Below are 27,370 nucleotides of genomic sequence, written 5' to 3'. Positions count from 1 at the left end.
AGCCATCTTTTCTGAAATACAGTCGAAAGGTTGGAACTTATATATATATATATATATATATATATATATATATATATATATATATATATATATATATATATATATATATCCAGGCCCATAGCCTAGCGGTTAGCATGCCTGCTTCTTACACATGGGTCCCGGGTTCGATCCTGGCTGTTGGAGGTTTGTATGTTCTATGAAGGTGCGCATCCATATGCACTTTATATATATATATATATATATATATATATATATATATATATATATATATATATATATATATATCGTTTTGGGAATAAAATGTTCAAGTTACACAGATAAAACCAATAAGGTCTCCTCTTCTGATGCCAGACATGTGTGTCAGGGAGAGGGACGGACATGACACGAGGGGAACAAGAGGGATGATGTAGTGAAAGTTTCGTTGGTCGATAATGAGCCAGCCGATCCTCCGTCGTCGCCCACGCCAGGTGCTGACTGCTCTGTTAAAATACGTTGGTCATTCGCTACATTGTGGTGAGATGGTTACTTCTCAGGAGCGTGGGATGCCAGTGTATTCCTCCATATCATCTAGCGGTGTAAACACCGGGAAAACGAGATAAATGTGATGGAGCTTAAGGCTGGGAGCAACGATCGAGTGTGTGTCTTGCATGGTAAGTCGTCCGTCAAGCTCATACAAACTGCCACTACTCGCCAGCATCTAATTTATTATCGTCAAATATACATCATGTGTCCCCCTAATATTCCGTTTATATTCCCGACAAGATTCAGTCAATAATGAGTAAATATGTGAATATCTCAACAAGTTTTATACCCGCAAAATAAAGACTTTTTTTGACATAGCACTCATTCGAACTCAGTGGGAAAGTTGCCAGGAGTCGCCAAGTTCCCAACGTAGTCATCATGTCTGACATTTTTCCCCTGAACATCACATAAGACTCATGGAAGATTACAAAGGGCATTGTCTACATCCGTTAACCCGTCTCGTCTGTTCAACAATAACTTTCACATCCTGGACATGGACGCAATTTCCTCCATTCTAATGACACACTGTATGTATGTATGTACGTATGTATATAAAGTTCTGTCTGCCGTATATGGTTATCATACATTATTATTAAAATTTCTAGTTTTTCTAACAGTTTTTATCATCTGGAAAATTACAAAATTAGGTCCATTCTGTGGCTTGTCAAGCGTCAGTGGGTATGTATGTGATCACTATCCATTGTCATTACTATCGTAGAGGGATTTTTTTTTTTTTACCCTCAATGCCTCGTTTTGTACGTTATACCAAGTCTCCATCTTGGGTGTGTGTGTGTGTGTGTGTGTGTGTGTGTGTGATTATTTGTATGCGTTACGGCTATAAATTTTATAGTCAAGTTGACAACTCTCTCTAACTTGTTTATATACTATGTTCATCGTACTGTATATATATATATATATATATATATATATATATATATATATATATATATATATATATATTTTTTTTTTTTTTTTCATACTATTCGCTATTTCCCGCGATAGCGAGGTAGCGTTAAGAACAGAGGACTGGGCCTTTGAGGGAATATCCTCACCTGGACCTCTTCTCTGTTCCTTCTTTTGGAAAATTAAAAAAAAAAAAAAAAAAAACAGAGAGGGGAGGATTTCCAGCCCCCCGCTCCCTTCCCTTTTAGTCGCCTTCTACGACACGCAGGGAATACGTGGGAAGTATTCTTTCTCCCCTATCCCCAGGGAATATATATATATATATATATATATATATATATATATATATATATATATATATATATATATATATATATATATATATACACATCAATTCAGGCAAGGTACCCAACCGACCTTCAGGAAGGCTCGTGTGTGCATCATGGTCGACAATGCTAACCAATGCACCAGGGAACTCCGTGTGTATGTATGATGTATATACTTATCTATCACAAACAAGTATACATAGGTATGACTGAGGAAAATAGTACAGCATGTGTACCGTACCATCAGATAATATTTACATATGTTTACTCTTATATCAACAAGACCACTATACATGTATGACATGTTAACAAGAGACTTTACTGCCTGAACTAACTCTCCAAGTTGTCCAACCTTCAAACCAGACCGTGGGTCTCTCACTAACCAGACCATGGTTGACTCGTCTCACTAACGTTCAGTCCTCTTAATGACACTCATTTAAACTGTAAAATGAAGTCAATTTCAAAATATTTTCTGTTGCTTCCATCGTATTTACTGGGTATGTATCGGTAACTGAGAGCATTATGATTTGTTTTCCATGATTATTTCAAGTATAGAAGTGTTTGTATATCTTATCTTTCAATTTCGAAACGAAAAGTATTTTGAGTTAAAAAAGGCCCCTAACTATTCAGTGGCGTATCTTGAGGAAATAGCGCCCATGGCAAGCACGAAATTGTGTCCCTGGCTTGATTAAAAATGTATATACACTGGATGTATATCAAAATATATACAGTGTAATTATAAACTGTTGAAGAGTTAGGCCAAATTTAAATCTATATATACTCTTAAAGACTCAAAGTTAAAGACTTATTTAATCAATATTGTAACGTAGAAGCGGTAATGCAACTGATAGTAGCAAAATATTACTATAGTTGAAAAGTAGGCGAGTTTCTTTTTTATCTCACAAAACCAAAACGTTAAAAAACAAACCCGTTGAGTGGCGCCCAGGGCACCTGCCCTACCCTAGATACGCCACTGGCGTTACTGCTACTGCTGCCATGGCTGTCATGGCTGCTACAAGGTATTTCTACGAGAAACTTAATCATGTCGATGTATTACGATTATGACATCGAGATGTACGAAAGTTTACGATAAAGGATGGGAATGATGGAAGCACATAGTAAAGGAAGAGCAGAGGGGGGAGTTAAAGAAGTTAGAAGGAGGGAGTGTCAGGTGCTACACATGGAACATAATAAACAAAGTTCCTATTAGCTGGTTGGCCAGCCAATGTCTGACCCCATTCCCGCCACCACCGTAACCCAGCCACCACTCTCGAGCCCTGCAGCATGGACTTAGACTTCCTCCAGCAGACCAAACTGCACCATGATTTACACGTGATACCATTCTTATATTTGTCTTACCAAGATTCTGCAATACAACAAAACTTTTAAACATTAGATATATACAAGGTACGATAATACGCACATTTTTTTTTCACACCGAGCCTAAGTCAAGGTTGGCCGAGGAATCGGGACGAGACCGGAGAAAACAGGATCCAATATGGCGGATCATCTTGAGCGTCGCACCACGATTGCTTTTGTTTTCCTGTTGCGCCAACTGCCGGAAATGTCAGGTTGACGCGATGGTCCACGCAGACAGTACTACGACACAAACAGTACCACACACCAGAAACCAGGTCACGCAGGCGATGAAATGTTTCCCCGTACCGTACATATAAGTAATCAATCAGCAAACACTAGTAGTTTCCCACAACACCAGCGGTAAACAACAACAGTATATTGTAACAGCAGCAGCAACACATACCACCAGTATCACAGCAGTATCATGTACCACCAGTCACACAGCAGTACAACACGTCAGTACCACGAAAAGCACCACACACACACACACACACACACACCACCAGTAACACATGGACCACCACACGTCACTGCCACATACAATACCATACACCCTAGTACCACACACCACCAGTACCACACACCACCAGTACCACACACCACCAGTACCACACACCACCAGTACCACACACCACCAGTACCACAGACCACGACTATCATAGCAGTACCTAGTACCACCCCGGGTACCATACCACCAGTTCTCAAACACCACCACACAACACCAGGTGTCATACATCCCAATACCACAATAGTAAGTACGACAGTAACCCCCAGTGCACCACAGCAGTACTGTACCCCGCACCACACGCCATTATCATAGCGAGATGATCTCGTCTTCATCAAGCACTTGATTACATCAGGAGTGACGTCACCGTTACGTCACGAGGGATGGGTGGTGGTGGCAGGAAATCCCTGACGCCTTTGTACCTGACCCAAGAATTTCACTTTCACTCAGGACATCCGCTCCAGGTACCGTGTACCGCTCCTAGTGAAAGGAAGGTACAACACCCTCATAAGTCTGGCAATTGTACAAGATGACTACAACTCAGGCCGAGAGATAAGGTATTATTACCTTGGACAATGACGGACCAGCTCTTTATCTGGTCTCGTCACAGGCCAGGGCATCAGACCCTAAGGTTCGTAACGTCACATTTACCGTCACAATCCAGCTCCCACATCCCCCCCAGCATCCAGGAGGAAACACAGATAATATGGAAAACCTCATCCCTTGGTTTTAATATCGCAGGAAAGCAGAAATACTTATAAAAATACCTAAATACAGTCTATATACGAAGGATATAACTAAACATTTTGCTGTAGATGAACAGATTCCTCAAAAACTGTTGGTCACACAATGAATTTCAAGGTATTGAAATATAACATTTATGACCACATTAACCATATCAATGCAAAGATTACACCAAGACAGATATTAACTATTAATCTATGCAAATACAAAATAAAACTTTGTTTACATTCCACTTTTCCATTATAACAATGATTATCAACCAGCTAATATACCCGAGTCTTGTTATGCATTACAATATTACTGTAATACTTCTCTCTCTCTCTCTCTCTCTCTCTCTCTCTCTCTCTCTCTCTCTCTCTCTCTCTCTCTCTCTCTCTCTCTCTCTCAAAGACGTCATCAACGTGAGTCACAGGTCAATAACAGTCCACTTGCAAATCGTACAGAGGTGATCAACACTTGCCCAACCCCAAGTGTATCATGATGGAGTCAGAGCAAAGTTGGTCACAATGGATTACTTCACATGACACAATTCTGGTCCTCCAGACGACTGTCTGTGCAGCAAGGGATGAATGAAGAGTCAGCTATGGCACACTGGAGAAGACAAAGGTAGAGTACGCTTAGTCGAACAAGCGAGGAGCGCTTAGTAAAGCACCCAACCAGTACGTACGCTTAGTTAAACTAGCGAGCGCTTAGTAAACCATCTAACCAAAGTCTTTCAAACTTGAAGGCTGGCGGTCATAGGCGAGTCTACCATGTGGTTCTGGTTACTTACAGCACATCAACAGATGCTATGTTATTCTCGTGCTCTGTCTTGGTATCATGGTGTAACCAGTTTTTCCACGTTATACATCATCTAATTTAGAAGTTGAGGAAATGAATCGTTCAGTAACCTTTAAGATTTAAATGTAAATGGAATGAGTCCAATTCCTATATCCAGAAAAACTTCACATACGTAAGACATTACAACTATTTAAGGCAGTCACAACTTTACCCAATTCATCTCGTGACAAATGTACGAATATGATCACAAAGTTGTATGTGGGTCGCCACTGATCCGAGGCTAAACCTCGAGATGGCTGAAAAATCTGAGAACAGATTGTGTATTGTCTGTCACCACGTCAGCCATGAACACCAGGACAACACATGAAGCCCTGGTTGTCAACATAGCTGTGGCAGGCAACCGTCTGGGGTCCATGACGCTAACAACTGCATGAAATATGGTTCATGGCGGCGCACTGTGGCCACCTCCCGGACCGGTCAGCCAACCGGCCAGCCAGCCAGCCAGCCGGCCGGCTCGCTCGTTCGAACGATATATTTGGTAAGACTTATTTAACGTAACGTTTCCCTGTGACCCTTACGAATTTTCTATATAAGGAAATGGCATGAAAAGATAAAAGAGACAGAACATTCGTTCTCTGATGTACTTTGGGTCGGGAAATTAGGAGGAAGACGACACAGCCCTGGCTGGACTCGGGGGGGTCTGGCAAAACATTGTGGAAGGTGACGGTCGGGGATGGCATGGCTGACCTAACAACCACGCGAACCGTTACAATGCCGGCCTTACCAGTTCGACCTTTTTTTCCTCCCCTTTACTACTACTACTACTCATAACAACTGTTAACCAAGGTGGGGTTAAAATACCTTTTCTCTCTCCATGACTAGACTGTGCTTTCGAGTTAACGTACCGCTTGTGCTTTCTTTCTCGTGGAGAAAGTTTCGGGGGGGGGGGGGGGGGTTACGCCCCCAGATCTGAGACCTTGAGTGCTGGAGAAAGTTGAAATAGTTGACCATGTTGGAGGAAGTACGAGAGTCGAGGTGTTACCCTAACATGTGGGGGAAGGAGGGAGGGGGAAATGAATAGGTATACACTGAAGAAATGGCTGACCTAGATTCTTCCCTGAGTTCGACAGACGTCACCCTGGCTCGTGGTGCTGAACAAGAGCAGTCAACAAGCAGATGCAGGTCACGAGGGGGGGGGGGGGGGATAAATACATCAGGTCAGGTGAGGTCACTGTGCCACACTGACTGAAGGATGCGGCCTCTCTCTCTCTCTCTCTCTCTCTCTCTCTCTCTCTCTCTCTTAAATGCGTATCTAGATGAACGAGAGGGAACACATGATTGTACGACCACGGAACATACCGGGACGATTCTTGAGCTGGACGAACCAGCTTAGAGTATGATGGACAGCTTGGCCTCTGAACCAGACACTTCAGGTCAAGGAGGTATCAGCCAGCCCATCATAACTACAGGTTATATCGCCACAATTCCTCACGGTAAATAACAAGATTCGTAACGATAACACTGTCTTTCGTGGATGATACATACCTATATCCGTGTACATCTTAGTATAGACTTCGTCAACGTTAAATGCGTTTCATCTAAACATTCTTGTCAGAGACCAGACATATGTAACAGCCAGGCCCTGTACTGCATGTCTACATTGTCGGCATCTATTTTCTAAAGGTTAATATATATCATAATTATCGACACCATCATGGTAACTTCAAAACCAGATATATACAGTTTGGAAGGAAAATGACCAAGACAACTTGGAGAAAATTGAGTTCTTGTTTCTGGGATGAAAATATCTGAGGTTGGTGGCACTGGTGTCATGACCTTGAAGGTCATTTCGCATCTGCAGGTTACATAATACATCTCACTGAGAGGGCATGACCAAGGAAGGTCTCTATAGATTCTGAGGTCCTCGGGTCAAAGGTCAAGGCCACTGCTGCAATTGTCAGCAGGTCAAGATCATGGCCGGTTATCCAAAGGTCAAAGGTCGTCACGAGTGTATTTGTAATTTGAAGTACAAAGGTTAATGTGACGTAAGGATTAATCATATTTCTCTCATTATAAATCATGTTTTACCGGGAGAATTTCATCATGACTACTGTATGTCAAGACAATTATATTACTACACTTTTTCACTTACATAAATCTTGAAAAAAAAATGAGATTTACATAATCTATATTTTCGGAAATTACTTTTTTTTTGTAATGCAATAGGCCACTTTTAGTTATCATCATTACCATTAATATTAGTCTCAAGCTGGCTAACATCCCCACCAACACTAGGCTGGCTAACATCCCCATCAACACTAGGCTGGCTAACATCCCCACCAACACTAGGCTGGCTAACATCCCCACCAACACTAGGCTGGCTAACATCCCCACCAACACTAGACTGGCTAACATCCCCACCAACACTAGGCTGGCTAACATCCCCATCAACACTAGGCTGGCTAACATCCCCACCAACACTAGACTGGCTAACATCCCCACCAACACTAGGCTGGCTAACATCCCCACCAACACTAGACTGGCTAACATCCCCACCAACACTAGGCTGGCTAACATCCCCATCAACACTAGGCTGGCTAACATCCCCACCAACACTAGGCTGGCTAACATCCCCACCAACACTAGGCTGGCTAACATCCCCACCAACACTAGGCTGGCTAACATCCCCATCAACACTAGGCTGGCTAACATCCCCACCAACACTAGGCTGGCTAATATCCCCACCAACACTAGGCTGGCTAACATCCCCACCAACACTAGGCTGGCTAACATCCCCACCAACACTAGGCTGGCTAACATCCCCACCAACACTAGACTGGCTAACATCCCCACCAACACTAGGCTGGCTAACATCCCCACCAACACTAGGCTGGCTAACATCCCCACCAACACTAGGCTGGCTAACATCCCCACCAACACTAGGCTGGCTAACATCCCCACCAACACTAGGCTGGCTAACATCCCCACCAACACTAGGCTGGCTAACATCCCCACCAACACTAGACTGGCTAACATCCCCACCAACACTAGGCTGGCTAACATCCCCACCAACACTAGACTGGCTAACATCCCCACCAACACTAGGCTGGCTAACATCCCCATCAACACTAGGCTGGCTAACATCCCCACCAACACTAGGCTGGCTAACATCCCCACCAACACTAGGCTGGCTAACATCCCCACCAACACTAGGCTGGCTAACATCCCCACCAACACTAGACTGGCTAACATCCCCATCAACACTAGGCTGGCTAACATCCCCACCAACACTAGGCTGGCTAACATCCCCACCAACACTAGGCTGGCTAATATCCCCCACCAACACTAGGCTGGCTAACATCCCCACCAACACTAGACTGGCTAACATCCCCACCAACACTAGGCTGGCTAATATCCCCCACCAACACTAGGCTGGCTAACATCCCCATCAACACTAGGCTGGCTAACATCCCCACCAACACTAGGCTGGCTAACATCCCCACCAACACTAGACTGGCTAACATCCCCACCAACACTAGGCTGGCTAATATCCCCACCAACACTAGGCTGGCTAACATCCCCATCAACACTAGGCTGGCTAACATCCCCACCAACACTAGACTGGCTAACATCCCCACCAACACTAGACTGGCTAACATCCCCACCAACACTAGGCTGGCTAATATCCCCCACCAACACTAGGCTGGCTAACATCCCCACCAACACTAGACTGGCTAACATCCCCATCAACACTAGGCTGGCTAATATCCCCCACCAACACTAGGCTGGCTAACATCCCCACCAACACTAGGCTGGTTAACATCCCAACCAACACTAGGCTGGCTAACATCCCCACCAACACTAGGCTGGCTAACATCCCCACCAACACTAGGCTGGCTAATATCCCCCACCAACACTAGGCTGGCTAACATCCCCACCAACACTAGGCTGGTTAACATCCCCACAAACACTAGACTGGCTAACATCCCCACCAACACTAGGCTGGCTAACACCCCCACCAACACTAGGCTGGCTAACATCCCCACCAACACTAGGCTGGCTAACATCCCCACCAACACTAGGCTGGCTAACATCCCCACCAACACTAGGCTGGCTAACATCCCCACCAACACTAGACTGGCTAACATCCCCACCAACACTAGGCTGGCTAACATCCCCACCAACACTAGGCTGGCTAACATCCCCACCAACACTAGGCTGGCTAACATCCCCACCAACACTAGGCTGGCTAACATCCCCACCAACACTAGGCTGGCTAATATCCCCCACCAACACTAGGCTGGCTAACATCCCCAGCAAGTGAGTCCGTGACTGCGTGACTCGCAACATCACAAGCTACATTCATCGTACACCACAGTCCGACCACGCCCCTGGGCAACGCCTTATGTAATTAAGCTGCAGTCTCCTAGCGGCTCAGATGAGACACCAGACGAACCACAATGACAGCAACACAAATGGCGACATCCAACGAATAAGGGTAACAGGCAGGAAATAATTACTTGGAATAATGTTAGTGTGACACTTGTGAACGAGGTCAGAGGTCAGATGTTTCTCGTGTCCCTCACACGACTACGCTAACTCATCATATTCACTTTTCAAAGCACCAAGTCTTCCTCCATGTTAAGAAGCCACTGGTAAACTGATGTACTTTCTTCTGTTCGTGACTAGTACCAGGGCCGTTGTACGAGATACAGGTATATATAGTCCCACTACGAGGTGTTACAGTTAGATTGGACTTTTCGTTTACAGGTCATGTCTTCCAGAACACCACTAGGTCAATGTTTTGGGTCTCCAATCAACGTATTAGAGACGACTGGGTTATGATGCTCGTGTTGTGTGTCCGCATGTTTGCACCGCTGGGTTATATACCGTCTCGTATAATATATGGACACTCGCATGTTTACCAAATGGCGTCCTAGCTTCGTCTCTTCGATGTATGTCAAATGACTGTTATATTTCTCTCTTGTGTCTCCCCTGATAATGTGATTATTACACGAAAGTGCACTTGGGAACTTATCGTGTTTCATTTTCACCGTGGACTGATAGGAATACATACATATATATATAAATATATATATATATATATATATATATATATATATATATATATATATATATATATATATAAGAACGAGGACGAGAGCTCAATCTGCCTTGGAAGGATGTCAGTTATTTGCTTATTATTGTGGCGGTCAGTAGGGCACAGCTGAGGACCAGCTGACAAACTCCCCCTCCCCCCTTACCGACACACACACACACACACACACACACGTGAGCCACTACACCGTCACTACAACACCTCAATCCCTCAACATCACCTCTCATTGGAAGGATACAAACCACACGTCACCCATACGTCATAGCTATCCCACCATTGATCGCATGACCTAAAAAAAAAAAAAAAGAGCAACGGGCCAATCAGAGCCAAGTTCTCCGCCGAATCTGAAGACGACCACAGTCAGTGGCGGCGAGGCTGAACCCAACCCACGAGGTCAACAACTACAACAAGGTCACGTGCACGCCTGGAGGAGGGGGAGGGGGTGGGGAGGGGGGGGGTCACATAACTGTATCATCTGGTTGTGACTGGCCTCCATGACTGCACAAACTACTGACTGTTTATATATATATATATATATATATATATATATATATATATATATATATATATATATATATATCAGTGGAGCAACATCTGAAGAAAGTCTTGATGTCAGCCGGGAACTCTTTCTAAAAGTGCGTGGTTCATGGCTGCGCTACTTCCAGTAGCAGGGAAATGTAAACTTCTTCGCAATTCATGGACAAGACTGTACTTGCTCTTAGTGACACAGCCTCGCTGATGGTGACTATTCCCCAGCGATGTAAGCATACGCAGTCAGAGTCCGGTAACTCTCTCTCTCTCTCTCTCTCTCTCTCTCTCTCTCTCTCTCTCTCTCTCTCTCTCTCTCTCTCTTGTATGTATATATTATTGACTGAAGACAACACATGTAAGAAATATACATAAATATATAAAGAAACTTTCACAGGACAATTTTCTAGCAGTAAACCCGCCTCAATGTGTACAAAACAAGAAATCTTTCAAACACTAAAAATAAAAACTTACAATGAAAAATGGCAGTTCCAAAATCGCTTTCTAAATCAAATAATGATAATAAAAAAAACATCTCAGATAAGCTCTCGATGCCTCAAGACACAAACGAAATTTTGATACTACAAGTCGTGTGATGTGATGTGGTACAGTGGTGGAGGTGTGGTAGTAAAAGTGATGTAGTGTTATGTGGTGGTGGTGGTGCGGTGTGATGGCAAGGATAGTGTGGTGTGCCCGAGACAGCACGAGCACTCACGGGTAAACCTGGTTCCCTGAAACCCTCCATAAGGAACCATTCTTACAAGTTAAACCAACTCCTGCGTGATCATATTTCGTCGTGACAAGACTGATCATGTTCTTCACGGTTAAGTATCGTGTTTTAAGACTTCCATCCGGCAAAGAACAAAGCACCTAACGTGTCTTAGGACTCCCAGGGCCCAGGACGGCAGACATGAACCAGATAATAACAGGTGAAGAAGCTCGGTGGCAATTGGCGGCAGCCATGACACAAGAGGTTATAGGACAATGATCTCTCCGGCGCTGCCTGGCGTAAGATCTACGGCCAAGTTAACACATACACATGTAGAGACGGAGTAAACAAAACATCTGAATAAAACCACCACCAAAGTGACTATGCAGAAAAAAATATAATTCCTGAATATCTAAATAAACCACAAAAAAACAAACAAAGAATACGAAAAACGTTTAGCATACGAAACTTTGGCATTGATGGGGTGACGTTACACCTCATACTCAAGTCTCCGCCAGCAAACTTGTCGTACTGGGTCTGACCTGCAGATTTTGCTTCTTCCCTTCCTCATCATATCATCATACAGTATCTACACACACACTCTTATATATCAAACACTATGGATATACCCTCTACCATATCCAAGCATACGTCTATTAGTCTATTCTCTCTCCCGCACCACCATGGATGAATAATAATAAGTGATAATAATAATAATGTTCTGGCGTAAAACTTTCCATACTCCAAAAGTAAGACCATCATGTGGAATTCCTAAAGGAACAATATTAGTTACAAGAATGAGGATTAACGCTGCACTAGTGAACAAAATGAGGATTAACGCTGCACTACTGAAGATGAGGATTAACGCTGCACTAGTGAAGATGAGGATTAACGCTGCACTAGTGAAGATGAGGATTAACGCTGCACTAGTGAAGATGAGGATTAACGCTGCACTAGTGAAGATGAGGATTAACGCTGCACTAGTGAAGATGAGGATTAACGCTGCACTAGTGAAGATGAGGATTAACGCTGCACTAGTGAAGATGAGGATTAACGCTGCACTAGTGAAGATGAGGATTAACGCTGCACTAGTGAACAAAATGAGGATTAACGCTGCACTACTGAAGATGAGGATTAACGCTGCACTACTGAAGATGAGGATTAACGCTGCACTAGTGAACAAAATGAGGATTAACGCTGCACTAGTGAACAAAATGAGGATTAACGCTGCACTAGTGAAGATGAGGATTAACGCTGCACTAGTGAACAAAATGAGGATTAACGCTGCACTAGTGAACAAAATGAGGATTAACGCTGCACTAGTGAACAAAATGAGGATTAACGCTGCACTACTGAAGATGAGGATTAACGCTGCACTAGTGAAGATGAGGATTAACGCTGCACTAGTGAAGATGAGGATTAACGCTGCACTACTGAAGATGAGGATTAACGCTGCACTAGTGAACAAAATGAGGATTAACGCTGCACTACTGAAGATGAGGATTAACGCTGCACTAGTGAAGATGAGGATTAACGCTGCACTACTGAAGATGAGGATTAACGCTGCACTACTGAAGATGAGGATTAACGCTGCACTACTGAAGATGAGGATTAACGCTGCACTACTGAAGATGAGGATTAACGCTGCACTACTGAAGATGAGGATTAACGCTGCACTAGTGAAGATGAGGATTAACGCTGCACTAGTGAAGATGAGGATTAACGCTGCACTACTGAAGATGAGGATTAACGCTGCACTAGTGAACAAAATGAGGATTAACGCTGCACTACTGAAGATGAGGATTAACGCTGCACTAGTGAAGATGAGGATTAACGCTGCACTAGTGAACAAAATGAGGATTAACGCTGCACTAGTGAAGATGAGGATTAACGCTGCACTACTGAAGATGAGGATTAACGCTGCACTACTGAAGATGAGGATTAACGCTGCACTAGTGAACAAAATGAGGATTAACGCTGCACTAGTGAACAAAATGAGGATTAACGCTGCACTAGTGAAGATGAGGATTAACGCTGCACTAGTGAACAAAATGAGGATTAACGCTGCACTACTGAAGATGAGGATTAACGCTGCACTAGTGAACAAAATGAGGATTAACGCTGCACTAGTGAACAAAATGAGGATTAACGCTGCACTACTGAAGATGAGGATTAACGCTGCACTACTGAAGATGAGGATTAACGCTGCACTAGTGAACAAAATGAGGATTAACGCTGCACTACTGAAGATGAGGATTAACGCTGCACTAGTGAAGATGAGGATTAACGCTGCACTAGTGAACAAAATGAGGATTAACGCTGCACTAGTGAACAAAATGAGGATTAACGCTGCACTAGTGAAGATGAGGATTAACGCTGCACTAGTGAAGATGAGGATTAACGCTGCACTAGTGAAGATGAGGATTAACGCTGCACTACTGAAGATGAGGATTAACGCTGCACTACTGAAGATGAGGATTAACGCTGCACTACTGAAGATGAGGATTAACGCTGCACTACTGAAGATGAGGATTAACGCTGCACTAGTGAAGATGAGGATTAACGCTGCACTAGTGAACAAAATGAGGATTAACGCTGCACTAGTGAACAAAATGAGGATTAACGCTGCACTAGTGAACAAAATGAGGATTAACGCTGCACTAGTGAACAAAATGAGGATTAACGCTGCACTACTGAAGATGAGGATTAACGCTGCACTAGTGAACAAAATGAGGATTAACGCTGCACTAGTGAACAAAATGAGGATTAACGCTGCACTAGTGAACAAAATGAGGATTAACGCTGCACTAGTGAACAAAATGAGGATTAACGCTGCACTAGTGAACAAAATGAGGATTAACGCTGCACTAGTGAACAAAATGAGGATTAACGCTGCACTAGTGAACAAAATGAGGATTAACGCTGCACTAGTGAAGATGAGGATTAACGCTGCACTAGTGAACAAAATGAGGATTAACGCTGCACTAGTGAAGATGAGGATTAACGCTGCACTAGTGAAGATGAGGATTAACGCTGCACTAGTGAACAAAATGAGGATTAACGCTGCACTAGTGAACAAAATGAGGATTAACGCTGCACTACTGAAGATGAGGATTAACGCTGCACTAGTGAAGATGAGGATTAACGCTGCACTACTGAAGATGAGGATTAACGCTGCACTAGTGAAGATGAGGATTAACGCTGCACTAGTGAACAAAATGAGGATTAACGCTGCACTAGTGAACAAAATGAGGATTAACGCTGCACTAGTGAACAAAATGAGGATTAACGCTGCACTAGTGAACAAAATGAGGATTAACGCTGCACTACTGAAGATGAGGATTAACGCTGCACTAGTGAACAAAATGAGGATTAACGCTGCACTAGTGAACAAAATGAGGATTAACGCTGCACTACTGAAGATGAGGATTAACGCTGCACTAGTGAAGATGAGGATTAACGCTGCACTACTGAAGATGAGGATTAACGCTGCACTAGTGAACAAAATGAGGATTAACGCTGCACTACTGAAGATGAGGATTAACGCTGCACTACTGAAGATGAGGATTAACGCTGCACTAGTGAACAAAATGAGGATTAACGCTGCACTACTGAAGATGAGGATTAACGCTGCACTACTGAAGATGAGGATTAACGCTGCACTAGTGAACAAAATGAGGATTAACGCTGCACTACTGAAGATGAGGATTAACGCTGCACTAGTGAAGATGAGGATTAACGCTGCACTACTGAAGATGAGGATTAACGCTGCACTACTGAAGATGAGGATTAACGCTGCACTAGTGAACAAAATGAGGATTAACGCTGCACTACTGAAGATGAGGATTAACGCTGCACTAGTGAACAAAATGAGGATTAACGCTGCACTAGTGAAGATGAGGATTAACGCTGCACTAGTGAACAAAATGAGGATTAACGCTGCACTACTGAAGATGAGGATTAACGCTGCACTACTGAAGATGAGGATTAACGCTGCACTAGTGAACAAAATGAGGATTAACGCTGCACTACTGAAGATGAGGATTAACGCTGCACTAGTGAAGATGAGGATTAACGCTGCACTACTGAAGATGAGGATTAACGCTGCACTAGTGAAGATGAGGATTAACGCTGCACTAGTGAACAAAATGAGGATTAACGCTGCACTAGTGAAGATGAGGATTAACGCTGCACTAGTGAAGATGAGGATTAACGCTGCACTAGTGAAGATGAGGATTAACGCTGCACTAGTGAAGATGAGGATTAACGCTGCACTAGTGAAGATGAGGATTAACGCTGCACTACTGAAGATGAGGATTAACGCTGCACTAGTGAAGATGAGGATTAACGCTGCACTACTGAAGATGAGGATTAACGCTGCACTACTGAAGATGAGGATTAACGCTGCACTAGTGAACAAAATGAGGATTAACGCTGCACTAGTGAACAAAATGAGGATTAACGCTGCACTACTGAAGATGAGGATTAACGCTGCACTAGTGAACAAAATGAGGATTAACGCTGCACTACTGAAGATGAGGATTAACGCTGCACTACTGAAGATGAGGATTAACGCTGCACTACTGAAGATGAGGATTAACGCTGCACTAGTGAACAAAATGAGGATTAACGCTGCACTACTGAAGATGAGGATTAACGCTGCACTACTGAAGATGAGGATTAACGCTGCACTACTGAAGATGAGGATTAACGCTGCACTAGTGAAGATGAGGATTAACGCTGCACTAGTGAAGATGAGGATTAACGCTGCACTAGTGAACAAAATGAGGATTAACGCTGCACTACTGAAGATGAGGATTAACGCTGCACTAGTGAAGATGAGGATTAACGCTGCACTAGTGAACAAAATGAGGATTAACGCTGCACTACTGAAGATGAGGATTAACGCTGCACTAGTGAAGATGAGGATTAACGCTGCACTAGTGAAGATGAGGATTAACGCTGCACTACTGAAGATGAGGATTAACGCTGCACTACTGAAGATGAGGATTAACGCTGCACTACTGAAAATGAGGATTAACGCTGCACTAGTGAAGATGAGGATTAACGCTGCACTACTGAAGATGAGGATTAACGCTGCACTAGTGAACAAAATGAGGATTAACGCTGCACTAGTGAAGATGAGGATTAACGCTGCACTACTGAAGATGAGGATTAACGCTGCACTAATGAAAATGAGGATTAACGCTGCACTAGTGAACAAAATGAGGATTAACGCTGCACTAGTGAACAAAATGAGGATTAACGCTGCACTCGTGAACAAAATGAGGATTAACGCTGCACTAGTGAAGATGAGGATTAACGCTGCACTACTGAAGATGAGGATTAACGCTGCACTAGTGAACAAAATGAGGATTAACGGTGCACTCGTGAACAAGATGAGGATTAACTCTGGTGAACAAGAGGGAGATTACCGATGCCCTGGTGAATAAAAGGGAACTAACGCTGTTCTGATGAACAAGAGGGGAACAAACCGCACTGGTGAACAAGAGAGGAACTAACGTTGCCTTGATGAACAACAGGGGAATTAACGCTATTCTGGTGCACAACAGGGTAGCTAACACTGCCCTAGTAAACATGAGGGAAAACTGGCCAGTACATGTACGACTACGAGCGATACGATCTAACAAACATAACCTAAAATTACATAGCCGAAGTTATAACGAGTTGTAGAATACTTCACCTACAACCATCATGCCATACTTAGGTTGTGTTAGTACTGTTGTTCTGACGTAAAACACAAACTATTAGATCTGCCTAAAATCGTAATACCGACCCCAAAAACTAAGTCCAACATTCATCAAAGCGGTTAACGCTACAGGTAGAAATAGTTGTCATAACCACAAGAAACACATTATGATTTCCGTCTTGGTTACTTTATAATCGCCTCCACCTGTATCGTTCACCAAGACAACCAACTGTGAACAAACCTACACCGGTGAACAAAATGATGAGCCTGCTGGTGCTTGCCTGTTGTCTTACCTGGTGTGGAGGCGGAGGTAGCGGCCACCAGCACAAGACACAGAATTACCCGCACGTCTCCTCCCATGGTTCGGGTCACAGCACTCACTACTGTCACTTACACCCTGGACGCTCCCTCACTGTTGTTTTAGAGCACATTGTATTCCCCCCACTACATTAGTACAGTATCTAAACACACGAAACGAGCGGCGGGCGCACATAGTGATCCTCCTACGTAAGTGTCTACATACTGACTGAGTCGACTTTCTCCAGCACACGCCATCGGTTCCCGTCACAAGTTGCCACATTCACCAGAAAATATTGGAGATTTCATAACTTTGTAAGTATCTGAAAGTTAAATAAAAAAGATAAGAAACCCTTCGAGGATATCTTTCAAAGTGGTGTTACCATTCATTGAGTCCATCTTCTTAATATCTACCGCAATTTATATCCAGTTGAACAATGAGGTCACGCATAGTTGACGTTTTTTGGTCTTTATAGTAATTTAGCTGAAAAAGAAATACTACTACTTTTCAGTTAAGACAGCTCACGAATTTAAAATCCGGACATAACATATGCATTTGAAAAATGGGGGATCAATGGTATGGTAGAACACATTCTACACCTTTTCGCTGTTCCCCGCGCTATAAGGCAGCGCCATGAACAGACGGAAGTGGCTTTACTTGCTAACTACGATCAGAAAAGTATCAGTTTGAGTTAACGGTATGCTTGTCTCACTACTAGATATTTGTAGTAAATAAAAACCCGGGAATCAATCTATCGAACCCGCTACCGAGTTAGTTGGCGGGACCCTTTGCCCCAGACTGATGGCAGGCCCCCTTCCCCTTGTCTGCTACTGGGGGCCCTTTGCTCATGATTAATGACAGGCCAGCTTTTGCACTGGATCCAACCCTATATTTCCCTCTCAGCCTCCCCCTCTTCTTCTGAAACTAGCATCTTGTTACTCAGTGTATCTACTTATCCTCTCCATACGTCTAAGCCATTCCATCAAACCATGCTCATCTCTCAAAATCATAATCAGCGTATAACCACAATTCCCTCTTACTCTGTCATTCACTTTGATATAAATCCGCCTCACATCACGTATTGTTTTCATTTCCCACATGTCCACCTTCCTATGCTGCAATCAAAGCATAATTTGGATTAATCAGTGATACCAACAGTCAAGCTGCATCTCCTATGGTTAATGTAGACGGCATACGTATGACAGAGGTGCATGATGCTAAAAGATCCCTTCCTAAAAAGTAAAAATAGGTAATTACCCTTAAGATGCTACTGCCCTATGGGCATCTGTCAAAAGCCATGAGTCAACTGCAGTGGCCAAGCAAACTTACAAATATATCGATATCACTTGTAATAACTTTGTATTCACAAGGTGAAATATTGTTGCTTTGTGGAATATTTAACCACCCTACACTCACCATTATCATCTGCAACCACCTTCAACCCCTCCTGTAATAATTTTCAGTCATAGAAGAGTACCCTGCAGGCACCATGTAACTTCTAAAGTCAACCAGTAACCTACTTGCAATATGTAACTACCTATACTAAACCTGTCCTGTAACAACTTATTAAGCTAAACTGGGTAGCATATGCTCCATATTACCAATATGCTTGCTTAACAAAAAGTCACAAGCTAGCTGAATTCCCCTTTCCCATGTGCTGGTCAGTTAGCATACAGAACAAATCAGGTGATCTCATGTTTCATAAGCTTATAATTCCCTGTAGGGCCAAATAATAGTTGGTCTCCACTCCGATTTGCTATTCAATAATAAAACAGCAACAGACCATATATCTTTACCTTCACAATCTCATCATTCAATCAATAATCAAATGGCCACTTTTTCCGAGGCTCATCATTCATTAAAATAGCCTAGAAAGGCTTCTCTTCTCTAAAAAAGAAAATATCATCAGTCGAGTAAAACAGTTTCTCTCTCCTAAAGCTGTCATTTATCTGCCAGGATTGGCAAATCACCTTTGTCCAAGTTTTGTCATTCATCAAACAAGCAGGTCCACTACATCCTTTCCCAGTATGGTAGGTATTTGTTAAACAATGTTTGATGAGTTTATCTCTCTCTTAAGAAAATACCATGCCATCATATTCACAAGTAAACTGCATACCAGAAGTACAAACCTTAATCAGAAATTTTCTTAAATCATCTAAATTCATGTATCAGGATAAAATAAAAGGTTTATTATAATAGTACTTCAAATGTACTTGCTATAAAACAGGCACAAAAATTCATCCAGATAATATGAACTTTGGATGTTAAATATTCATTCTTTCATATATGTTTGCTATGATAAAAACTAAAGCTAAGGAAAATTTTTGTGTTCACTACAAACATCCTTTACAAAATGATTAATGTGAATACAAAATAATAATTCACTTAAGAAGTTCAACCAGCTGGGTCTGATGGGTATACATTATCTTTAGCAAATGCTGTAGGAATGAGTACATTCCAATCTTCCATTGGAAGATATTCTTCTATAAGAGCAAAAAGACTCATATCTGAGGTGATGAAGCCCTGACGAGACATGACCCTTTTCACATCTTTAGCAAGTACATCACTGGAACCCCTTCTAGCAGTGACGAAATTCACAAGATCAAGGGATAAATTTTTCCAGTATTTTTCACTAGCCTTTATGACTTCACTGAAGCCATTTGGTACCACTCTGCATTTTGCATAATGGCCAAATATTTCTCTGGTGACACTCATGGGTAAACATGAAGGCAATGGCTTTTTTCCTGTCTGCTTGGTTCTCTTAGCTAATGCAGCTTGCCGAGGCAGCTTTTGTGTCGAACTGGTACCCTTGTCTCCAAAAAGGTCACCAAGCCAAGGTCTTGGTCTCCCTTTATCTGCTAAACCGGGTGGCTGCACTGGTTTGGATGCCAACTTTTGCAGGAAGTCCCTCATGGTCAACTGCTTAGTTTTAGATGAACCTGGTTGTGATGCTAACTTATGAGCCGAGGTATTTGTTGCAGACATCTCAGATGAATCAGTGACTCCTGAATGCTTCTCCTGAGAATGGACAATGAGGGGAGTCTCTTCACTGCTTGTGTCACTATCTGATGCATTATCCTCAACTGTAACACGGTAAGCCGCTGGCTCAGTCAAGATTCCTACCTCTGCTGGCTTTTCTTGTAATAAAAGAGTTTTCCTCTCAGTCACTGAAAGCAAATTTAATCTATCGTCTTCACTCATGGGATCAACTTGAGCTACATGTGCAATATTTTCAACACTTGAAGGATTTTCATGAGTTAAATGAGCAACATCCTCACCTTCATTCACAGAATCCTCTTGTACAATATTCATAGACTTTCCTTCACTGACAGGATTATCATGGACACGTATAGCTTCATCATCACTCACAGGACCCTCAGGGGTAATGGATATATCCTCATTATCACTCAAAGGATCCTTATCTACATGTACACCATCTGATTTTTCACTAACAGAATCTTCCTGTACAGCATGTGTAGCATCCTCACCATCACTCAAGGGATCTTCTTGTGTAATATGTGAACCATCTTCCCTTTCCTTCAAAGCTCTTTCTTGTGCTAAATGTAAGTCCTCAACTTCACCAAAAATATGTTCATCCTTGCCTCTCAAGCCTTCTCTTTCAGGATTATCTAACCCCTCATTATCTGTTGTGTGCTCCATATATGGTGTGGTTAAATCAATATCAGAAGTTTGAGTCCTCGTAATATTGGCAGGTATTTCCTCAACCACAGGTGCTAATGCTGATTCTGTTATGTCGTCCTCCTCCACAGTTAGTTTCTGAGACATATCATCCATATCCTCAGACTTATCCGAGTCTGTTGACTTCTCTTGCTTATCTATAATTTGCTGGTGGCCAATACCATGAGAAGTTACATGGCTCACTGTATCAAGTACAGAACCCGTTTCAACTGTATGCAGATTACTGTGCAAGTTTCTTGAAGCTCTCTGCATTGCTCTGATGGATTCTTCAGGATGAACTTCAACCTCTTCTGGTGTCAGCACCAACTTTGTCAAACCTGGTTCCTTCTCAGGTATATTTCTTACAGGGTTAGAAAGAGTTTTGTCCTCAAAGTCTACCAATGACACAGATTTAATCTTGCTGGGTATAATAACTGGCCTATCTTGGAAGTCAACATATGAACTCTCACCTGTATCACTATTCAAAGGAGCAATACCAATTTCATGATCTATTCCCACTTCAGTGGATATTTTTGTTCTGCCTTGAGCTGATGCACTATCTTGATGAAGCTGGGATTCTTCATCTCTTCGCATAGAAGAAACAGAGCGTTCATCAACACTTATTTGAAGACTTGTTCTCGTAGTTGAAGTGATCTCCCTGTCACTGATTTCTTTATCAAAACTCATTCTTTGGGTTGAAAAGGTGGTCTCCATAGCAACACTTTTCCTGGAACTCCTCCTTAAAGGTGAGGATGTTGTCTCCATACCAGCATATCTTCTTTGACTCGTTCTTAAAGGTAAAGATGTATTCCGCCTATCAAGGCTTTTCCCATGAGTCAATGGTAAAGAAGTTCTTCCCCCTCTAACATCTCTCTCTGAATTCTTCCTTGGTGCTGTTAAACTATAATTCATTTCAACACTTTTCCTGGGGCTTCTCCTTAAAGGTGACAATGTAGTGCCTTTTCCAGAAGTTAAGGAACTCTTTCTCAAAGATGAAGATTTTGCATCCTTTTCAACACTTCTGAGTTCATTTTGAGAATATGACTGTGGCTGTGAAGAATGTTGATAATTACTATGATTACTTTCCTCAGAATGACTAAGCATATCATTCCCTCTCTCAGAATCAAGAGAAACGAGGGCTGCTGATATATTATCATCAAGCTCAACATCTCCCCCACTATCACTAGAAAAACTTGTTGATAGTGTATTCTGAGTATTAGTAACAGAACCACTTGCTGATATTGATTTTTGACTGTCATCATCAACATCATTTACATCCCTGAAATTAAAAGGAGGGGGTATAGGAGCATTCAACTCATATTCTGAGCTGTCAAGACTTTCATCCTCTATACTCGATACATCAACTTCATCAGATCTTTTGGCAAAAGAACCACTCGAGGACTGCATCTGAGTACTCAGAGCTCCTTCAACCTTTGCTGATGGTCTTTCAGGAAGATTGTCCTCTTCTTCCAGTATAGTTGTTCTATCATCAATCATGGATTCTTCTGTGCCTCTGGCTGGTGATGACTGAGTATCTGAAACTATTTCATTTTCAGTTTCCAGACTTTCTGCAGCAACTTCATTTGCTTGTATTTCTGATGCTCCAACATTCTCTTGGGATTTTTGTACAGCTCCAACTGACCTACTCTCAGCTCTCAAATTTACTGCATCTGAAGCCATTTCTATCTCTGCTGCCCGGTTTTCTGATATTTCACTCTCATCTGTCTGTCTTTCTGATACAGCTGCATTTTCAGTTTGGAATTCTTCTAAAACTCCAAATGCATTATTTTTTACTCTCAAATCTTTTATCAGTGTTGATAGGTTAAGATTTAATGATGAAGCCTTGCGAGCAAATCTCTCTTTAGTTCTCAACTGGATATTCTCTAAACTGTCATCAATATCAACTATAGAGTCATAAGTCTCATCAAATTGAGGTTCTAGGCCTTCTTCTAATGTGGTATTCTTATTACTGTGTGATGGTTTCTGTTTGTGAGCTAAATCTTTTCCTACAGACTGAAACATCTGAGGGGACTTCCACTTCGGAGCATTCCTTGAGCTACCTCTAAGGTTATATGTATTTATGGAAGAATCAACTGATCTATCAACATGTGGTGACTTTGGAGAAGACAGTACTGAAACAACCTTAGAGGAAACAATGCCTTGCTCCCCTAGTTGATGTATATTCTTAGCTGCCTGAAGATCAATACTGTCTATAATGTTATCATCCTCTTGTAACTTTGGAGCAGGAACGACTGAGTCTATCTGAGGAAAAACAATGCCTTGCTTCTTTGGGTGTCGAATGTTCTGGGCTGCTCCAAGATCAATACTGTCTGATGATGATTCCATAACACTTGAGCTAAGATGTGCATATGTTTTGTCCAATGACAAATTTACATCAATATGACCTTTGTTTGCTGAAACATTAGAAGACTGAGAAGATTTCTTTGGTATCTGAGGAGTCTTCTTGCCAGTAGATTTAGGAGGTTTCTTTGCTATTTTGGAAAGAGACACTTCAGGCTCAGTGAGAAATTTCATAGAACGCTTTCTCTTGCGAAATCTAGCTGCAGCCTCCAGGTCTAGATCAATGCTCTCATTAATGGAAGATTCATCACTATCAAGGGCACTCAAATCAGCATATGTACGATCTACACCCTTGATGCTGGTGGTATTAAGTGAGTCACCCAGAGCTGAAGCAGAAAGATGGAGAGATTGCTGCCTGGGAATTGGTGTCTGAAGATTTGCATCACCACCTGGAAGAAATTAATGATGCTGAATGTTAATGGCCAAACAAATTCATCCACCAATACATAAAACTTATCAAGCAAAAGCAGCCAACATCTCTAATGCTAACTAAATCTTGAGGGCAACTGGCTTAATCAAGGGGGTGAAAAGTTAGAACTTATATCCAGAAATAAAATTATGAAAGATGTTAAGATAACAGAAGTAAAATGTTTGTATGGCAGAACAGTTTTTCATTTTTTCCAAACAGCATAACCCTATGCAGCAGGAACTAAGCACCTAGCCATGTCCTTGAAGACAGGCCATGAAACATCATGCGCTGCAGGGAAATGCCTGTTCATATATCATTCCAATTCCTACACTGGCTCAAAAACCCAAAAATACCAGCCATATTTCATCTGTTTCCAGGACTACTTTGCAAATGTGGAGAGAGAGAGAGAGAGAGAGAGAGAGAGAAAGTTGAATCTAATGGCTCATATATTTACCTTTCTCTACTCTCCTTAAAGCATCAACCATGTAAAATCTCCTATCATTCTGCTGTTGCTGTAAATATTTCCTAAACAGTTAAAGATTTTAATGTCTTAGGTATCTGTCCATCCTACCTGATTTCACACTTAAATCTTGTTCTTCAAATATAATCTTGCTTTTCCTTCAACCACATTATATGTATTACTCTATTTCTCAAATAACATCTACACTACTTTCATTTCCATTCATATTACATGTATGCTCCAAATCAAATTAATTCATCTTTGCTGTGACTTTACTAAATTCCTTTTGCTGAGGCAACTCTTACTTTCTACATATCTTCACTTTCTTATACTGTAAACATATGTATACTACAATAAGTCTACAATCTTTTGCTAAAAACACTGGCACAATTTCTCAGTGAAAAGAAATTTTCAAAACTGGATCTTGGAATTTCTACTGCTAGGTAAATGAAGCACACAAGCAAGTTTCTTCACATGCTACCCTGCTATGAGTCACATACATTACATGAATTTTCTAACAGTTAAAGCCACCATCTACCTTTCTTTCGAATGAGAGCATTTTCTATTCTCCTACTTTTTCGTTTTTCACCACCTGCCTTCCGGATGGGTGCAGGGGTATCCACTGGCTTCAGGGCATCTAGCTGCTGACGAAGAACTGCTCTAGGTGTTGCATCTTCTAACAGGCTTTGGAAAGAGTGCTCCATTTTCTGGAAGAGTTTAGTATAGGCAGTAAGATGGGACTACAAGGTTCAGGAAATCTTCAACAAACAAAATTATGGTCATAGAAGAAAAAATACTTACAGGCACAGACAGTGTTTTACAAACACAACACAGATTTACAGTGGTATGAAAATCTCACTACAAGCAGAAAAAGTTCAATAAACATAATATAACGGTGATATAAAAAAAAATATTTCTCCAAAAGGGACCAAAAATTACCATTCTCTGCATGAAGCACCACATTCAGTACCTCCAAAACCTAGTTCACTCTGGTACTTTGTTCAACAGACCAATGAAATTTTTTTTACATTAACAGTTCTAAGTTAGCTGTGTAGGTTTCATTAAAATGTAAGCTGGGCTTTGTTATGCTTTCCACTACACACAAACATGGCATCACTTCAGGGTTAAACATGACAGGTTTCGTCAATGGTATATAGAAAAGATAAACTTTTATGTCAAACAGTGGCCAATAAGCTTTTCACCTTGGATTTGGGCATTGGGGTCCTATGTGTGGAGCTCCAGGCTTAGTACAGTAAGCTTTCAATCCTATGCAATATTTTGTATTTGATGAAATATACCAAAAACTTCATTGTCATATTCCCATTACCATACTGATGACAAGTGACTGAATGTAAATAAAAGCCTCCCAACATTTGATTGCAAATGACATTTCTTTTATATATATAAATTTTGATTGCTAGATGTAGTTTGGTAAGGTTTCATGTGTTCTCTTGGTTTCTAAAAGTGTTTCCCAGGTCTTCACGGTCCTCCACACTATATCTACAACATAATAAAAAGTAATGTTTCAAGTGATGTTCTTCCACCCTATACCACTTTTTCTAAAGAAATTATATCAGTTTATCTCTGCATCAACAATAGTTTCAGGAAATAGTTATGTATCGTTAACTTTATACAGTTCCTTAAGACTACAGGAACACCTACTAAACATAATCTGGAGCACTATATCGTACTAAATGATAACAGATGAGGTAGTATCAGTTATGTATACATAAACAATTGGTTAAAGTAAAAGTAGCTTATACACAAAATTAAAACAAAATCTATATCAACCTCACTTGGTAGCTGAAATGATAGAAATATACAAGCATTATTTTCATGTTTCCACGCTGTGCCACACTGACAGTGCATTTTCATGGATGTGACCGGAGTATTTTACGTTATAATGTTTTCATATGTTCAAGTTATTCTTTAAAGGTTAACTACCTACTTTTCCTTATACATAACTGTATGTTCCTGAATGTTAGTCGGCTCATGTAACACTGTTCATTGAAATATAATTCTCCAAATCGTTCTCCACTGGTATTTCTGTATCAAAACGATATATATACAAAGCATCTTCAATGTACATAACCATTTCACAATACTAATTTCAAAGCGGAGCTAAACTATTCAATAAACCAAATGCGTATCAAGCCATCACTTTTTAAATATCCAATTATGTGGTGTCCTTAAAGTGACACATTAACACAAACCAGTGAAATTAAATAACAATGTACTGGCATGATACTAGGTACAGTTAATATATCATACTAAATAGCTTATGAAAGCTGTTGACGGATCAACAAGTGTGCAAATGATGCCTTATGACAATTACCAGAGGATAATGTATGACTCCTGTGAGTGATGGGTCATGCATGAGGTCTGTCTGAAAAAAGTTGTACTTGTTTATTTGACCATTTAAGCTTTAGGCTACCACCTGTCTGTATCGCTAAGGCTGTTCATATAAACTTGTAACAGCTGGAAAAGCTTGAACACCTGAAACGCCTTCAGATATCCCAAGATAACTTTAAAATGAAATACATTCTTACTAATCACATGGTCCTACCTGGGATCAGTTTCCTGTGGTCGCTCCAGGGTTAAACTGTGTCAGGCACTAGATTTAAAGGTATGGTATGGGGTTGGGGGCGGTAGCTCCTACATTCCGCAAAATATCGTCACCTCAACCCTTCTTTTGTTCTTGTTGAGGAGTTTACCAAAATCTTCTAATATGCACTAATCACGTCCTTCCAGGGTCTCTATATTGGGCTTCTTATTGCTTTTGGTTACACATCAAACATACGCGCCTCAAGATGGCGTTGGCTCTTCCTGATCACAAGTGACAACAAAATTAAATATCTAGATGCTTTTTCTTTACGCAAAAAATCATGTTATCTCATCATTCTTATTTTATTTATATATCTTTTAATAGGATTTCACATAATTCATTATGGTAGCTGCT

At 41.6% G+C, this 27,370-nt stretch overlaps 2 protein-coding genes across 4 annotated transcripts in view; both read right to left on the bottom strand.

The window, feature by feature from the left end:
- The window catches only part of LOC139758699 (uncharacterized), a 53,408-nt gene extending 35,678 nt beyond the window's left edge, over positions 1-17,730 (bottom strand). For all 3 annotated transcript variants that reach the window (XM_071680343.1, XM_071680344.1, XM_071680345.1), the window contains exon 1: positions 17,499-17,730. In XM_071680343.1, the coding sequence (XP_071536444.1) occupies positions 17,499-17,565 (67 nt within the window). In that variant the 5' untranslated portion in view covers positions 17,566-17,730. The remainder of the gene's footprint in view (positions 1-17,498) is intronic.
- Positions 17,731-19,689: 1,959 nt separating this feature from the next.
- Positions 19,690-27,261, bottom strand: LOC139758698 (uncharacterized). The gene is made up of 3 exons (XM_071680342.1): positions 26,978-27,261; positions 24,950-25,118; positions 19,690-23,931 (listed from the first exon to the last, which is right to left on the bottom strand). The coding sequence occupies exons 2-3, from the start codon at positions 25,113-25,115 to the stop codon at positions 19,898-19,900; spliced, it is 4,200 nt and encodes a 1,399-aa protein (XP_071536443.1). The 5' UTR covers positions 25,116-25,118; positions 26,978-27,261; the 3' UTR covers positions 19,690-19,897.
- Positions 27,262-27,370: the final 109 nt, after the last annotated feature.

This window comes from Panulirus ornatus, chromosome 31, assembly GCF_036320965.1.
Source record: "Panulirus ornatus isolate Po-2019 chromosome 31, ASM3632096v1, whole genome shotgun sequence".
In the NCBI taxonomy this organism is placed as follows: domain Eukaryota; kingdom Metazoa; phylum Arthropoda; class Malacostraca; order Decapoda; family Palinuridae; genus Panulirus; species Panulirus ornatus.
This window is presented reverse-complemented; position numbering and strand designations above follow the sequence as displayed.